Consider the following 17,489-nt stretch of genomic DNA (forward strand, 5'->3'; position numbering starts at 1 on the left):
GAGGGGCACGGGCGATGGATCAAGCCCAGCGTCCACCCAGTCCGGCCAGCCACTTAGAGCTGCCCAGCAGGAAGCCCACCGGGAGGGCTTGGGGCAGTCATCGGCAGGCAGAGGTAGCATTTGCGGTAGGCTTCGTAGCCACCAACAGCCTTATCCGCCTCCGTTTCCCTATGGTGTCCACTGCATCGCACCAGAGATTGCAAGCTCCTTGGGGCAGGGACCTGCTTTCCTCTCTAAAGCACTGTCCACACTGCTGGCAAGATACTGAGAAAGAAATAAAACTCCCGCTATTATTATTATTATAATTATTATAATAACATTTCTATGCCACCCCTTGCCGAAGCCTCGGGGCGGCTTACAACACAATAAAATACATTGAAATACAATAGAACATAATAAATTACCATTAAATACAAAAATACATTGAGTTACAAACATAGTAATATAAAATTAAAATTATCAGTATAAAATAAGTAAATAAATAATATAGGAGGAGAAAAGAGAAGGAAGAAGAAGTTGCCCTGGCCAGATCATATGTTTTAACAATTAAAATGATGTTTAAATAAAAAGGTCTTTACCTGGCGCCGAAAAACCAGTAACGACGGTGCCAGGCGGACCTCTTTGGGGAGTGAATTCCATAGGTTGGGCGCCACCGCAGAGAAAGCCCTTCTCCGAGTACTTACTCTCCTAATTTCCTTCACGGAGGGTTCCCAGAGAAAGGACTCTCCCGCAGATCTCAAAGGGCAGTCGGGCATATACGGACGTAAGCGGAGAGAGCTTGCAGGAGAGCTTGCAGGAGAGCTTGGTCGATTTACATGAACACTCTTCCCCGCAAGCCCGCTGTCCCTTTGTCTGGAAATGCGGGGCGCCCCTGCCCCCAGTAAAAACACCACGCCCGAGCAGGCGCCCACCTCTTCACTTTCTGGCTCTATGTGGAAATGGAGGGCGGGAGAGGGAAAGAGGCAACACGACCGTGGTAGGCATGCGTAGAAGCCGGCCGTCCCCGCGCCTTCGTCGCCAGGCAACGCCGTCGCCGCGCATGCGCGCGGGGAGCCGAGGCGGCGCCGGTCGCCTAGCGACGCGTTGCCGCGGCCCTCGGCGGAGCCTCCGCGATGGCCGCCGCCGAGGGCGAAGCGGGGCCCGAGGCTGACGCGGAGCCGGAGGGCGGCGGCGGCGGCGCCCGGGCCAGGCCCCCGAACGTCTCCTCCGACGACCCGCAGGAGCGCATCGCCGCGCGCCGCATCCGCATCGCCGCGCGCCTGGAGGCCAAGCGCAGGTCCGGCGCGCCCCGCCGGGGGCCCAGGGGCGCAGCCGGGCCCGGGAGCCCCGGGGACGGACGGACGGCCGAGTTGCCCGCTTCCCCCTGGAGCCGAGCCGGGCCGGGCGGAGGAGGAGCGGGCACCCGGCGCGGGGCGGGAAGCGGGTGCCGCGGGGAACGGCCTGGAGGCAGCTGGCCCGCCGCGGGCGCGGGGGGGGGGGGCGCCGGCGCAAGGGCTGCAGAACCTCGTGGATGCGGCCCGGCGCCCCCCAGAGCGCGGCTCCCCTGCCCCCCCCCCCCGGCTCTAGTGGCAGGTCCCCAGCTGCGCCCCCCTTGGCGCTTCCGCAGAAGGCTGGGGGCTTCTCTCTTCCTCCGGCTGACGCCGTGCCCTGCACTTCGGGGGCGCCCGCTCAGGGCCCCCGGCGGAAACATCCCCCACCTCCTCCTGGTTGTCACCCTGCAGAGCTTTGCCCCGGTGGTCCGCAGAGCCAGTGCGTGGCCTCCGCGTCGCACCGGGGAGGCAAGGGGTGCCTTGGCCAGGGGTGAACGTCGCTGATCCTTCTTTCCAGGGAAGCCCTTGCGGAAGATCCCGATGCAAAGAAGCTTGTGGAGGAGGAGCAGAGCAGGAGCCACAAGCAGATAGAGGACAGCAGACAGGTTGGCTGAGCCCGGACTGGGGGAGCAGCCCTTTCTGCGCATCCCGCCATGCGGCGGCCTCATTAATCTGTGCCTGAACAGGAGACACCTGTGTTACGCATGTTTTGCCCTCCGTGTTCATTCTGGGTCCGCAGGATACAGCAGTTAAGGGCCACGCTCTTAACAGGTGCCTCACTAAGGCTAAGTGGTGTGGGTGGCTGTCAGTGGTAGGTGCCGCAACAGACGCACAACTGAAGCTGTTGTGTAACTGACAGAGAATGCTGGAGTTGGAAAAGTCCAGCCGCAAACCCCTGGTTGAACATTGTAAAGCACCTTTTCTTTTGGTTAATTAAAGGTACTATCCTACACAAGCTCAGCAATGCTGGCTGCGGCATGCTGGGAGTTGTAGGCCTTTTTGTAGGCAAAAAGTGCTCATAGTACTTGGGCATTAAGTGAAAAAGCAGACAGGACGAAGAGCAATGTGGTAGTAGTGTTAGCACATAGTTATGCATTGAGGTAGCATTTCCCTCCAGCTTGTAGCAGTCATTTTCTGTGCTAGGGCCCTTTTTCTGTGGTACATAAAAACCAGGGATGGTACCACGAACAAGACCAATTTGATTTGTACTCCAGTTTTCCAAATACATGACACTTGGAATATTTTGTAACAGTGTGATAAAATTAGCTTTCTGTCTGTAATGTTTATATAAAGAAAATTCTAGAGAGCTTCAGAAAGATAGGATACATAGTAAAAGCCATCAAGTTCGTAATAAATCGATTAGTTACAAGGAAGAAGTGCAGTTCTTGCTTGGCAGTAACAGCTACCGTACCAGGAATGCCTTTTGCAGCCGGGGGGCAGGTGAGGAGCTTCAGCTGGAGGTGTTAGCAATAACCGTGCGAATGTCTCTTTCCTTTCAGGAGGGGATCAGACTTAAGGGTCTTTAGTCCCATTCCCATAGCTTATCCGTACAGCCCCTAATTTGGCAACCATAGACCCCCCCCCCCCAATCCCTTGCTTAGTTGCAGGTTTGCAAACTTGCCAGAACCAGCCAGCTTTGGCAAGCGGCACTTGCTCACAGCCATCAGTGAATTTTGAAAGGCTACCGGACCCTTCGTCGTTGCAGAAAAAGATACTGCTTCATTGATTCGTTGCTTTTATTAGCTTAAACTGATGGGCACTGACACATTCTTTCTGCTCAGAGACTGGCCAAGCTGCTCATCGATGGCACACAGCTAGTGACAAACATCCAGGTGGCAGCTGATTCTCGGGAGACACAGAGGAGGGCAGAGGAAGAGGAATTGACTCGGCAGAGGTCAGTGCTAAGCCTAAATGTCCCTTGGAATTGTGGGAAATGTGCAAGGGAGGCAGCCAGGCTTGGCACTTCAGGTGGCTTCTGGATGATTCTGTGAGATCCTAACTTTGAGGACAAGGACTCATCCGTGACAGCTGCTGGCCTGATCCTGGGTGAGCTGCATGTTTCCTCACAAATAATATACGAGCTGGAGATGGGTGAGGAATCCGTCAGCTTGCCAGACTCCAGTCTCTCTGCAACGAGTCTGTGTTCCTGCTACATGTTCCCAGTGCTGTGCAAGCAACGGCCATTTTCTGCACCACCCACAGCAGCTGTTTGAGCTGCTCGACCTGACATGGAGGAAGGTTACGAGTTGTGCGTCCTTCACCCCACAAGTGTTGGCAGACTTGCTCTAGGCTTGCTCCCCAAGTCTGACCAGGCACCAGAGGAAGGCCACACCTGCTGGAGGGACAGGTGCCAGTTGGGCGCATCCCAGCCCTGATGTGAACACATGAAGCAGTTTGAGTCTGAATCAGGTGACTGCTGCATTTTTCTTCACATTAGCATTTCTTTCTCACTTTTCTTCAGGGTATATATTTTCCCATTACAGCGGTACCTCAACTCACGAACGCATCAGTTCACGACCAAATTGGGTTGCGAACAGAATTTTTTTCTAAAAATGTTTGCCTCGGCTCGTGACCGCATCGGGTGACAATCGCAATCACACCTGCCTTCCCTCCCAGCGCGCCTGTGATCGCACCCACAATCGTGCCGATCTTATCCCCCCACCCAAGTGTGCCTGCTTCAAGTTTTTGTGATTTAAGAAAAAAATAGTTACAGAACGGACTAACCTTATTTACATTGACCCTTATGGGGAAATTTGACTTGGCTCACGGCCAATTTGGGGTGCGACCAGAGTCCTGGGACGGATGGAGTCCGTGAGCCGAGGCGCCGCTGTATGTCTTCACAGCACCCCTGTGAGGTAGGTTAGGCTGAAGTTTGTCCTTCCCAGCAGCACCCCAAAGTTACCTGCCTCGGACGGTTGCCCTGCACTCCCAGGGCGGGAACTCTGGAACGGAGCCCGCGCAGAGCACCTGCAGCTGTCTCCTCTAGAGGTGTCCATCGCGCTGTGTGGCGACGTGCGGTTTCCATGCACCGGGTCTGCCCTCCAGCAGTTCTCGTGTTGATGAGGGCGGCTTCTGGGATTTCCTTGCTCCGGACAGGATGTGGCCCCCGCAATAGCATTTCCACTCATTGCTGATTTAACACTATTTTGCTAAGGGGAGGTTGTGGAGGGAAAGTCTTCCAAATGGGGCCCCTGTCAGTGGCAGGACTGCACCGCACCCCCCTTCCGGGCTGCGCCGGTCACGCAGTCCTTGCCAGTCTCCAGCCTGCTGGTTGGACTGCCAGGGCCAGGAGGGGTTGCTCAGCATACGTATGAACAAGCCCTCGGGAAACCCTGCGTTGGGACCTGCCCGAGTTGTTTGTAGCAAGGATGGAGATCAAAGGGTAATTTGTTACGGAGATCCCTGCAGATCATTGCCAAGGTCTGCCAAGATCCGCAGCGCTCCTCAGGGCTTTAAGGTAGGACACGTTGAGAGGGGCACAGAGGCCTGCTGCGAAGAAACTCCCTCGGTGTGGTTGCCTGCAGGATTGAGAAGCTGGAGAACGAGGCCAGGGCCAACCAGGACAAGTTCGACGAGATCACGGCCAAGTGGGCTGGCGCCAAGCAGAAGGTCATCCCCCAGGAGCTCTGGGAGGCGCTCAGCCAGCAGCAGCTGCAGTGTGCCCTGCTGATCGAGGAGAAGAACAAGCTCATCAGCGAGCTGCAGCAGGTGGGGGCCGGGCCGGGCCGGGGGCAGCCGCTTGCAGCGGGGCCTGTTCCCGAGGGGCAGGGAGGAGCAGGCCGAACACTCCGCTGCCTCGGTCTCTTTGAAACACGGGGTTCGTCCCTGAGTTGACCGTGCTGACGCAGCTGCTGCTTTAACTGTGCCTGTTTTTAAGTTTAACGTACTGATAACAGTCAGTCCTCGGTGCTCAGGTTGACACATGCAGGCAGAGAATGCATGATGGAACCATTTGGATAGCATAGGTACCAAAGGAGGAATAAAATCCCATCACTCACAGCAGTTAGCACCGTCTTTCAAATACTTGAAAACCCCAAGGCACTTTAAATTGACGACAGGGTGCCTGCTGTAGAAGGGCTGGCCTCACTTGCTGGGAGCAAGCGGCACTCCGGAGCAGGGGCCCCACTCCCAGACGGACGCCTCTGTGTGTCCATGGCGTGGGCCAGGGTGGAGTGATGTGGTGGCTGGAGCTCTGGAGTCATGCTGGGAGACCCTGCTGGGCCCTAAAAGCGCTCTACCTGGGGCTGCCCCTGAAGACGGTCCGGATACTTCCAATGGTGCAAAGTAGAGCTGCCAGGCTGCTGACGGGGACTGGTCGTTATGTTCACATGACTCCAGTCCTCCGTCAGCTTCACTGGCTCCCCATCGAAGTCCGGGCTCAATTCAAGGTGCTGGTTATCACCTACAAAGCCCTAAACGGCTTGGGACCTGGATACCTGAAGGAGCGCTTACGTCCATATATGCCCGCCTGCCCCCTGAGATCTGCGGGAGAGGCCCTTCTCCGGGAGCCCTCCGTGAAGGACATTAGGAGGGTGAGTACCCAGAGGAGGGCTTTCTCTGAGGTGGCGCCCAACTTATGGAATGCGCTCCCCAGAGAGGTCCGCCTGGCGCCGTCCTTATTTGCTTTTCAGCGCCAGGCCAAGACCTTTTTATGTAAACGTCATTTTAATTGTTATTTATAGATTTTATATCTTTGGCCAGGATGTCTCTGACTTTATATAATTGTATTAATGATATTTATTTATTTGTGGTTGTAAGCTGCCCTGAGGCTTTGGCAAATGGGGCGGCATATAAGTTTACTAAATAAATAAATATAATATAATAAAAATAAATAAAAATAAATAAACATTGACTCTTGGCTGGCCAGTATTGCCTCACTTATGTACATACTTGCTTCCCACTCATTAGCAAAGAGTCTCTTCAGAAAAACATGTAAATCTGTAAAATACAAAAAGGCAAGATAAGCATAACATTGAAAACAAGGTAAAAGTCATCCAAATAAAACCAGTAGGATTGGTGCCCAAGGTCGAGAAACTGGGAGACTTACCAAGGTTTTCATCTGAGACCAAAGGACCACAGCGTTGCTTGCATGGCAGGCCTCTCTGGGAGGGAATTCCAGACCTGGGTGCTGCTGCCGGAAAGGGTCACGCAGTGTTACAGGGTGGCGACTCTGGGGAGGGCCAGATGTGCCGGCAGGCTCTGTGGGAAGGGAAGAATGACTGATTTCAGCTCGGACAGGGCTGCCTTGCTGTGCTTTCGGAGTGGGGAGCCAAGGGCTGCCAGAGAGGGCTTACCCTCAGCCAGTGGATTGTTGTCTGATGGTCAGCTCAGACTTCTGAAAATGAGGAACTTTGGATTGGCATACCCCAAAGAAAAGTGTTTACCGGACATTCTTGTCTGGTTTTGTTCCCAGGAGCTGAAGAGCAAAGATGACCAGTATGTGAAGGATCTCCGGAGGCAGGCAGAAGACATCAACCTGCTGCTGGAACGGATGGAGGAGCAGATCCGAAACATCACGAAGAACTACCGCCGAGAACTCCTTCAGATTGAGGTAAGGGCCCCCCTTTGTGAAAGCATTTCTCTGGCTGTGTGTTGTCTGGTGCTCCTGGGTGAGGAGGAGTGGGTCGGAGAGCAAACTGGCACGGCCAAGCATGGTCTGCGTGTTACTTCTGAAATGGGCATTTGTTTCTTTAAAGCACCTCTGCCTTTCCCCTTTGTGACTAACAAAATAGATTAAAAGGCAGTTGGATAAGGAATGAGAATACACATTGAATGTTTAAAATAAAGAATAGAGGAAAAGAGACTGTCTGCCTTAACTGCAAAGAGGACAGCCTGCCAAGTCACAAATCCTTGTAAGAGAGAATTCCACCTGTGCGCAATCTCCCGATTTCTCACGTGGCCAAAAAACTGGGATAGTGCTCCCTCCAGCGGGACTATAATGGGCGTTCCTGCAGTGGGCCGAAGCGTCCGCTCCTGGGGCATCACGTATATGGAGCACGTCTGGCTTTAGTGCACCTCAGAATCAATCTTGCTGTGTTCTCCTGTCCGTTTGCTTGACTTGCAGGCAGGCAAAGGCCTTAGCGCCAACCCCTTTTCGTTGGGAAAAAGAGATCCTTGTCTTCCTGCAGCTGCGCGGTACCCTCAATAGCCATTTCACAGACCTGGTGTTTGACAGAGCAGCCACGTCCACCTGCTCTCTAGTGCCTTGTAATCTTTGTTTAAAACATTTTATAATAGGACTAGAAGTACTTGGAGTCTCCAGAGTAAAACCATAGCTTAATAAAAAAAAAAGCAACTGAAAAATGGTAGAAGAGATTTTTCCAAGGTTTGGCCATCTGTCTGTTTAAGCATTTCCTTGGGAGCCCGACTCACTCGTTTGATCCAGCTCTCTCATCACTAGTCAGATACCCTATGATGCATCAGGTCTGAGACTGCCTGTAATCCAGCTTTAGTTGTGATTGTATGAACTGCTGTGAATCTCAACACATCTAAAATGGAATATGAAAACAGTTCTGGACCCTTTCAGTTCTGTTGTTGTTATTTTGTTAAACCCCCAAATGTCTGCACCAGAGCTCTGTACTGGCAGCACCTTTGCCTTAAACACCCATTCCCAGCCTGGATGTTTCAAGAGCCTGTCCAGAGTTTGCCCACAGGGCAGGCACGTTCAGCTCATACTGTGTGGCTTGTGATGTCCACATTCCCACAGATGAAGCGACAATGTTTAAGGAAGTAAGTGACCCCACCTGCTCTGATTCATCAGAGTCTAAAAACCTCTTCTGTCATTTCTTTTCTCACCAAAGATCAGCACTTTTAATTTTGTACTGTTAATTAATAAACGGTTTTCCGACTGTAGGCATTACACTTAATCAGTAACTAATGGAATGGGACAGGAGGTGCTTGAAGCCCCACCAGTGAGGGTGGCCAAGGCTAAGCTAGACATGCCCATGGTGGGCATGTCATGAGAAGAGCCGGCTGAAGCTGGGGTCAGACTAGATGGCCCAGGTGACCCCTTCTGACTCGCTCTGTTTCTATGTTATGGCATCTATATACAGAAGGATATTAACTGATCTGTCCAGGACCTTTGGCATACAGAAATTTTTGCTATGAACAGAAGAAGCTACATCATCAAGTTTAAAAAGGAACTAGAACAGTGCCCTGTTGACCCCCTTCATCTGTGAGTGCCTTGCTGGTTTACAACAGTTCAAACCTTTAAACTTATCTCTATAAACCACCTTTACAAGGCACCACAGTCTCTGAGCTCTACCTGCTTCCAGCCGTTCCCCCCAAAGAAGCTTTCCCTTCGGCAAATCAAAGGCAGCACTTAAATCAATGGAAGCAGTGTGGCGCGACGTACTGTTTGCAGTCTGTTTTGATACCAAGTGAGGCAGGATTAAACAGTTATCAGTGGCAGGCCTTCCCTGCGCGAAGTTGACCTGCCGTTCTGCTAAGATGGAGTTTCGTTGAGCCCAGTCCTCTAATTTCCGGAAAAGAAGCTTAGTGTACTTGCTTGCTGGGAGGTCAGTTAAGCTGATGGGCCTGTAATTTCTAGGGTCCCCTCAGCTTCCCTTTTCAAAGGATGGGTCAGCCGTGCCGAGTTTCACTCCCTTAGGAAGGCTTCCAGGATAAGTGACGTGGCTAAACAAGCCAGCTAGTGGAGCAGCTCACTGCCAGCATCATCCTGGGAAAGTGCTGGGGGCACGGAGCTCTCTGCAGGAGCGCTGCTGCTCCCCGGCTTCATTTCCTGCATGGTAGTTGGTGCTCATGTCGCCGTATCCACACGGTTCACTAATGCTTGATTCGCACTTGGCTACATCAAGGTGGGAAGCCTCCCAAACGGATGCAGGCGCAGGTGCCTCGGAGGTGTAATGGAAGGTGCTTTCTCTGCCAGAGGTTAACCACCAGAGGAGTGCGCTTGGCCTCCAGTCCCACATCTGCTCAGCTTTGGAGTGGATAGCTTTCTGAGCGATGAGTAATTTTGTGTATCCATGCTTTAAATTGAACATGACTGTGCGCTTTATCTACTCCAGGAGTTGATAGGAATAAGGAAATCTAGGGTCATTTGGTGCTAAGCTTACTCTGTAATCTGTCTGGAGGAGCATTTTTGTCACAGAAGGCTTTAGAAACATGGAAAAAGAGCGAGTCGGGAGGGGTCTCCCGGGCCATCTAGTCTGACCCCCGGCTCCAGCCGGCTCCGCTCACGGCGTGCCCTCCATGTGCACGTCCAGCCTGTCCTTCAACACCCTCACCGATGGGGCCTCGACCACCTCCCGTGGGAGCCCGTTCCACGCCCTGGGGCACTGGTGGCGAACCTGTGGTGTGTGTGCTGCAGCGGGCACGCAGAGCCCTCTCCGTTGGCACGCGAGCCACGTCGCTCCAGCACGGCCCAAGCGGCCGAGCGTCGGAGAACAGCGCACATTGGGCCCGTGCACGTCCTTGGGAAGGAATAGTGGCACCAGGCCACGACATCACAAGGCGCGACGCATTCGTCACGACTCGTCCGAGCTTTCCCACAGCTGGTCAGTGCGCTGCCAAGGATATATCTATTGCTTGGACTGGCTGTGAGTTGTTTTTTTAAACTGAAACCTCAGTTTTCAGTTTCATTGCAGTGTTGGCCCTTTGCGATAAATAAGTGGGGCTTGGGTTGCAGCTTGGGCACTCATTTTCATTTCATTTATTGCATTTATGCACCACCCCAATAGCCCAGAGGGCTCTCTGGGTGGTTTACAAACATTAAAACCCCAAATAAGGGATGCAGGTGGCGCAGTGGTTTAAACTGCCGTGCTGCTGGGCTGGTAGATCGAAAGGTCGCCGGTTCGAATCTGCACAATGGGGTGAGTTCCCGTTCCTCCGTCCCAGCTCTTGCCCACCTTTCAGTTCGAAAGCATGCAAATGCAAGTAGATAAAAAGGTACCACTTCAGTGGGCAGGTAACAGCGTTCCGTGCACCTCAGTGTTTAGTCATGCCGGTCACATGACCGTGGAGACTGTCTGCGGACAAACACTGGCTCCCTCGGCCAGGAAACGGAGATGAGCACTGCCCCCTAGAGTCAGGCATGACTGGACTTCATGTCAAGGGGAAACCTTTACCTTTTACAGGATCCACTCCTAAACAAATAAATTGGCTACACCACAACTGAGTGTAAAATAACATGGTTGAAATGCATTAAATGAATAAATATACAATTAACATTAATTAACTTTAAAATATTGGTTAAATAAAAAGGTCTTAACCTGGAGACAAAAAGCATATAATTGACAGTGCCAGGCAGACCTCTCTAGGGAGCACATTCCGCAGTTGGGGCGCCACCGCAGAGAAGGCCCTGCTCCGGGTACTCTGTCTCCTGACCTCTTTCAAAGAGGGTTCCCAGAGGGCCTCTGCTGCCAATCTCGGGGTGGAAGGGCATGTAGGGAAAAAGGCGTTCCTTCAGGTATCCTGGTCCGAAGCCGTTTAGGGCTTTATAGGCAATAACCAGCACCTTGAATTGAGCCCGGACTCCGATGGGAAGCCAATGGAGCTGGTAGAAGACTGGGGTTATATGAGAGTAACGCCCAGTCCCCAACAGCATCCTGGCAGCTCTATTTTGTACCATCTGAAGTATCTGGACTGTCTTCAAGGGCAGCCCCACGTAGAGTGCATTGCAGTAGTTCAAATGGGAGGTAACCAGTGCATGTGTCACAGTTGCCAGGCAGTTCTCCTCCAGGTAAACACGCAGCTGGTGGATCAGCTGGAGCTGAAGGAAAGCGCTCCTTGCCACCGCAGTCACTTGAGCTTCCAAGGACAGCTCCGGGTTGGGAGCACACCCAAGCTGCGGACCCTGTCCTTCAGAGGGAGTGCAGCCCCGTCCAGGGCAGGGCCCTTACCCGGAAACTCAAATCACCCACCAACAGGACCTCCGTCTTATCTGGACTGAGCTTCAGTTTATTGGCCCTCATCCAGCCCATTACCTCGGCCAGGCACCGGTTCAGCACAGCCACTGCCTCACCTGGATTGGTGGAAAACGAGAGGTAGAGCTGGGTATCATCCGCGTACTGATGATTCCGCAGTCCACACCTCCTGATGACCTCTCCCAGCGATTTCATGTAGATGTTGAATAGCAAGGGGGACAAAATGAACCCCTGCGGTACTCCATGGCATAGCCGCCATGGCGCAGAGCCACAGGCCCCCAGCACCACCTTCTGGAATCGGCCGTCAAGGTAGGAGTGGAACCACTGCCAAGCAGTGCCTCCTACTCCCAGTCCCCTTAGCCTCTCCAGAAGGATACCGTGGTCAATGGTAATGAAAGCCGCTGAGAGGTGCAGAAGAACTAACAGGGACGCACTCCCCCTGTCCTTCTCCCTGCACAGGTCATCGTACAGGGCGACCAAGGCAGATTCAGTGCCGTACCCAGGTCTGAAACTGGACTGAAATGGGTCCAGATAACTCAGTCACTAAAAGGTTCGCCATCACGGGGTTAGGGTTAGAAAAACGAAGTGTCCTGGTATAATTTTGATGGTTGGAATGTGTTTAGAATGGGCAGAAACGATGAGCTGTGCAGAAAAAGCTACTCAAGGAAGGCTCTTCAAAATTGCCCTCTTTTCAATGGAACTTTAGCCCTCTAGGGCAGTGCACCAGGGTAGGGTCAGGCCAGTGGTGGCGAACCGATGGCACGTGTGCCGCAGTGGCACGCAGAGCCCTCTCTGTCAGCATGTGAGCCAAGTCACCCCAGCATCTCCCCAGCAACCGAGCATCGGATAACAGTGCACATAGGGGCCATGTGCATGCTCGGAAAGGAGTAGCGCGCCAGGCGATGCCGTCACGAGCCACGACTCATTAGCCATGACTTGTCCGAGCTTTTGCATGACCGGTCATTGCGCTACAATACATATATACATATATATAGTTACATATACGTATGCATATACATATATATATATGTTTGGACTGGCTGTGGGTGGTTTTTTCTAAACTGAAACCTCAGTTTTCAGGTTTTATTGTAGTGTTGGCACTTTGCGATAAATAAGTGGGTTTTGGGTTGCAGTTTGGGCACTTGGTCTCTAAAAGGTTTGCCATCACTGCCCTAGGGATCCTCACCACCAGGAAGTGCTTCCTGGCATCCACCTCGAACCTGGGTTCCCTGAGCTTTGCTCCGTTGGAGCACATCCTGCCTTCCTCCGCAGGGGAAAACAGTTTCTACCCACCTCCGTGTGATGCCCCCTCACGTACTTTAACTGCCTTTCTTTACTTTCTTGTCCGTAGGAAGGCAGGGATATTTCTCATAAAACTCTTCTTGGCATTCCTACCGATCTATCAGATTAGTGGGCAATGACCTGATTCTAACATTAAGATCACTCGCAAGAATGATGAAACGTAGAAACAAAGCCTGCCAGACGGGGTCTCCTGGGCCATCTAGTCTCCAGCTGACTCTGCTCATGACGTGCCCACCATGTGCATGTCCAGCCTTGGTTCCCTGAGCTTTGCTCCATTGGACGGCTTGGGTCCTGGTTACCTGAAGGAGCGCTTATGTCCATATGTGCCCGGCAGCCCCTTGAGATCGGCGGGAGAGGCCCTTCTCCGGGGACACTCCGTGAAGGATATTCGGAGGGTGAGCACCCGGAGGAGGGCTTTCTCTGCGCTGGTGCCCCATCTGTGAAATGCACTCCCCAGAGAGGTCCGCCTGGCGCCGTCGTTATTTGCTTTTCGGCGCCAGGCGAAGACCTTTTTATTTAAGTGTCATTTTAATTGTTAGTATTATTTGATTTTATCTGGCCAGGGCGCCTTATTTTATATTGTTATTTTTTGTATTTTTAACTTAATGTTTGTATTTTACAAACATTTTAACTTAATGTTATGATAAGTTAATGTTTTAACTTAATGTTTGTATTTTAACTTAATGTTGTGAGCTGCCCCGAGGCTTCGGCGAATGGGGCGGCATAGAAATGTTTAAATAAATAAATAAATAAATAAATAAATACTTTCTGACATCTATCCTGAAGCCTGGTTCCTTGGACAATCCTGCACTTAATTGCTTCATCGTGTTTTCCATTGGACACTACTTGTCAGAAGGATAACACTGAAAAATTATGGGGGAATATAGATACTTACCAACATTTGAATTGACTGTGGGGTGCTTGTCTTTGGGTCCAGTTTGGGAGCACATCACCGTTTCTCACCATTTCTGCTTCCCATCCTAAATCTTCTTCTGAAAAGGCTGTTAGGTCGCATGCCAGTCTTCCCTTATTTTTGGTTTTCCTGGCCGAGGCAGAGCAAGTTTTATACCCTGGTAGTGAATTCTTCCCTCTCTTCTGGAAGAGCAGTAGGATCATTTCCAGGGTGGCAGGTCTTCCGCAGGCTGTGTTCCTAGAAAGACAGTTGCGGGATAATCTGGTTTCTCAGCCTACTCTGTTTGAGATAAGAAGGGGTCATCTGAAGGCAGGGTCCCCACTGTATGTATGTATGTATGTATGTATGTATGTATGTATGTATTTATGGTATTTCTTTACCATTCAATTTCTATACCATCTGATCGTATACAGTGCAACCCACTGCGCCATCCCAGTTTTAACTACTCGCGACTCCTCTGGGTGAGCTGAAAATCGTTCTGTTATGTCCGAGCTCAGCTGCTGCTTCCAGGCACTTCACTGAAGCCGCTTTGCAGCTCCACGGAGGCCCCTTTGCTGCTGCATTCAGACCCGTGCGCTTGAGAGTGAATCTCTGCCGGATCCTCCGCTCATCTCCCTCCCTTCTCTTTACTAACAAGCTCACTGGCCACAGCTCCTTTACCTGGAAGGAATTTACCTTCGCTTCTGGCTCTCATTTCTTCACCATCAGCTGGTTAGAGTCCCCTGATCTCACGTTTAAAGCTGCTGTTTTATCTGCCACCCAAGGCTGTTCTTTCATTAAACAGTTTCTTGGGAAATCTAATCTTTATGGAATCTTTGTCTGAACAGCATTTGGCAGCGCCCAAAGTAATTCAATAACACTCTTTCCTCTGGAACAAGAGTTCCAGTGCTTTCAAAAGTGGTTTTCTGTGGAATGCAGGTATGGCTAGGTCCTTCCCTGCTTGACCTTGCTTGGCCCCAGTGGCTTTCTTGGCCCCTTCCATCTCTGCTACTCTCTGATTCTGTGACCCCATAATCTCTAACTCGGGGCAAAATCTTGAGTCCAGGTTAGAGGAATAGGGTGTCCAATGTTGTTGCTTCTCTGAAGATCAAGACCATTATGGCCAGTAGCAGAAGCATGTAAAGAAACCGGGAGGAGTGTGGGGGTGGCTGCTGTTCCCTGAAGCAGTGTCTGGCCCGTCCTCTGGGAAGATCTCCCACACTCTGTACGTAAAGCTGACTGTATTAGGGTGTTTATATGAAATCATCGCCTGGGCTCTAATACCATCAAAGTGAGAGTGGTGTGAAAATACTGTCCTTGTTGGGCCTTGATGCTCCTGGAAGAGCCCTACAGAGATGTGGTATGACATGGAAACAGAGCAACCCAGAAGGGGTCTCCCGGGCCATCTAGTCTGACCCCCGGCTCCAGCCGGCTCCGCTCACGACATGCCCACCATGTGCATGTCCAGCCCGTCCTTGATCACCCTCACCGATGGGGCCTCAACCACCTCCCGGGGAAGCCCATCCCACACCCTTGGGGTCCTGACTGTCAGGGAGTGCTTCCTGGCATCCAAATTGAACCTTGGCTCCCTGAGCTTTGCTCCCTTGGGGCGCATCCTGCCTTCCTCTGCAGGGGGAACAGGTCTCTACCCAGCTCCGTGTGACATCCCCTCACACACCTGTATGTCGCCAACAGATCCCCTCTGAGTCTCCTCTTCTCCAGGCTGAAGAGACCCCATTCCCTCAGTCTCGCCTCATACGGCATCCCCTGCAAACCGACCACCAACCTTGTGGCCCTGCACTGCACTGACTCCAACCTGGCTATATCCTTCCTGTAATGAGGGGCCCAGAACTGAGCACAATACTCCAGTTGTGGGCGCACCAGAGTCGTGTAGAGTGGTAGTAATACCTCTCTCGATCTAGAAGCCACACTTCTGGCTATGCAACCAAGGGTGGCGTTCGCCCTCTTGACCACCGCTTCGCACTGCTGGCTCATGTTCAGCCTGCAGTCAACCAGCACCCCAAGGTCCCTTTCACAAGTGCTGCTCTCCAGCCACTTGTCCCCTGACCTGCACTTATGGCACCCATTCTTGTGCATTCCTGTGCACTTATCCACACTGAATCACAGGACCATAGAAAAGCAGAGTTGGGAGGAGCCAGAGGGCGATCAGGTCCAGCCCCTCCTGCTCAGTGCAGGACCGCTAGTCAAATCACCCCTCTCCAACAGCTGCGTCTCCAGGGCGGGAGACCCCACCGTCTCCCAGGTCAGGGGCGCCATTGCTGTACTGCTCTGAGAGATGCACTGCAGCTGCTCAAGAAAACCCCCATGGTTGGGGTCAGGGTAGAATTAGAGCAAACACTGATTTTTATGGGGATTATAAAAATTAAACGTTATCGCAATGTTTAATTATCTATTTAATTTCCGTGCCTCCCGATAGTTGATGCTTTCTGAACAGTTCGTAACAGCAAAGTAGCAAACACAATTTAAAATGCTCCCTATTAAAACGGCATTAAAAAGCTTATGATACAGAAGTTAAGACCAGATTTGAAACAAACACAAACAAGAATTATAGTTACTTGAAGTAATTCTTAAGACCTATTCAGCAACTGGCAAGCCCCGCTAAGCGAATTTAATGCCCTGAAGTAGAAAAATCATCGGAGGAAGCATTTTGGTGGAAACATCGCCAAATTCCAATCATTTCTCAAACAAACATCCACGTCCGGCTCAGCATAACAAGGTAGCAGACCCACCATTCTCCAGCTTTCCCACACAGTTACCAAAAGCTTTTGCCACGGATCCTGGATCTCTTCCACGTCACAGTCATTAAGGGTTTTTCTCTGTCGGATCTTCTTCCTCAACTAAATGCCTGCTGCAAATTGTTGTTGTTAGTCGCGAAGTCGTGTCCGACCCATCGCGACCCCATGGACAACACTCCTCCAGGCCTTCCTGTCCTCCACCATCCCCTGGAGTCCACCTGAGCTCACGCCAACTGCCCCAGTGACCCCATCCAGCCCCCTCATCCTCTGCCGTCCCCTTCTCCTTTTGCCATCCATTGTTCCCAGCATTAGGCTCTTCTCCAGGGAGTCCTTCCTTCTCATTAGGTGGCCAAAGTATTTGAGTTTCATCTTCAGGATCTGGCCTTCTAAAGAGCAGTCAGGGTTGATCTCTAGGACTGACCAGTTTGATTGCCTTGTGGTCCAATCCAAAGGCCTCAGTCCTTCGGCGCTCAGCCTTCCTTATGGTCCAGCTTTCACAGCCATACATTGCAACTGGGAAAACCATAGCCTTGACTGTACGCACTTTTGTTGGCAGGGTGATGTCTTTGCTTTTTAGTATGCTGTCTAGATTTGCCATAGCTTTCCTCCCCAGGTGCAAGCGTCTTTTAATTTCTTGGCTGCAGTCCCTGTCTGCGGTGATCTTGGAGCCCAGGAAAATAATATCTGTCGCTACCTCCATTTCTTCCCCAGCTATTTGCCAGGAAGTGAGAGGACCAGATGCCATGATCTTAGTTTTCTTAATGTTGAGTTTCAAGCCAACTTTTGCGCTCTACTCCTTCATCCGCATCAAGAGGCTCTTTAGTTCCTCCTCACTTTCTGCCATTAGAGTGGTATCATCTGCATATCTGAGGTTGTTGGTATTTCTCCCAGCAAACTTAATTCCAACTGGTGATTCATCTAGGCCCGCCTTTCTCATGATGTGCTCTGCATATAAGTTAAATAGGCAGGGCGACAGTATACAGCCTTGCTGAACTCCTTTCTCAATTTTGAACCAATCAGTGGTTCCATGCCCAGTTCTCACTGTTGCGTCTTGACCCGCATATAGGTTTCTCAAGAGACAAATAAGATGGTCTGGTACTCCCATCTCTTGAAGAACTTGCCACAATTGGCTGTGATCCACACAATCAAAGGCTTCAGCATAGTCAATGAAGCAGAAGTAGATATTTTTCTGGAACTTCCTAGCTTTCTCCATGATCTGGTGTGTGTTGGCAATTAGATCTCTAGTTCCTCTCCCTCTTCGAAATCCTGCCTGTACTTCTGGTAGTTCCCGGTCCACGTACTGCTGGAGCCTCACTTGCAGGATTTTGAGCATAACTTTGCTGGC

General features: G+C 51.6%; 1 protein-coding gene across 1 annotated transcript in view; it reads left to right on the forward strand.

The window, feature by feature from the left end:
- The first annotated feature begins 1,112 nt into the window (after nt 1-1,112).
- Nucleotides 1,113-17,489, forward strand: part of DRC1 (dynein regulatory complex subunit 1) — a 31,719-nt gene continuing 15,342 nt past the window's right edge. Inside the window, exons 1-5 of the mRNA XM_044450307.1 lie at nt 1,113-1,276; nt 1,828-1,915; nt 3,092-3,204; nt 4,835-5,018; nt 6,724-6,861. Of these exons, the coding sequence (XP_044306242.1) occupies nt 1,113-1,276; nt 1,828-1,915; nt 3,092-3,204; nt 4,835-5,018; nt 6,724-6,861 (687 nt within the window). The remainder of the gene's footprint in view (nt 1,277-1,827; nt 1,916-3,091; nt 3,205-4,834; nt 5,019-6,723; nt 6,862-17,489) is intronic.

The sequence above is a fragment of the Varanus komodoensis genome, unplaced genomic scaffold (assembly GCF_004798865.1).
Source record: "Varanus komodoensis strain SLA01 unplaced genomic scaffold, ASM479886v1 scaffold64, whole genome shotgun sequence".
Lineage (NCBI taxonomy): Eukaryota > Metazoa > Chordata > Lepidosauria > Squamata > Varanidae > Varanus > Varanus komodoensis.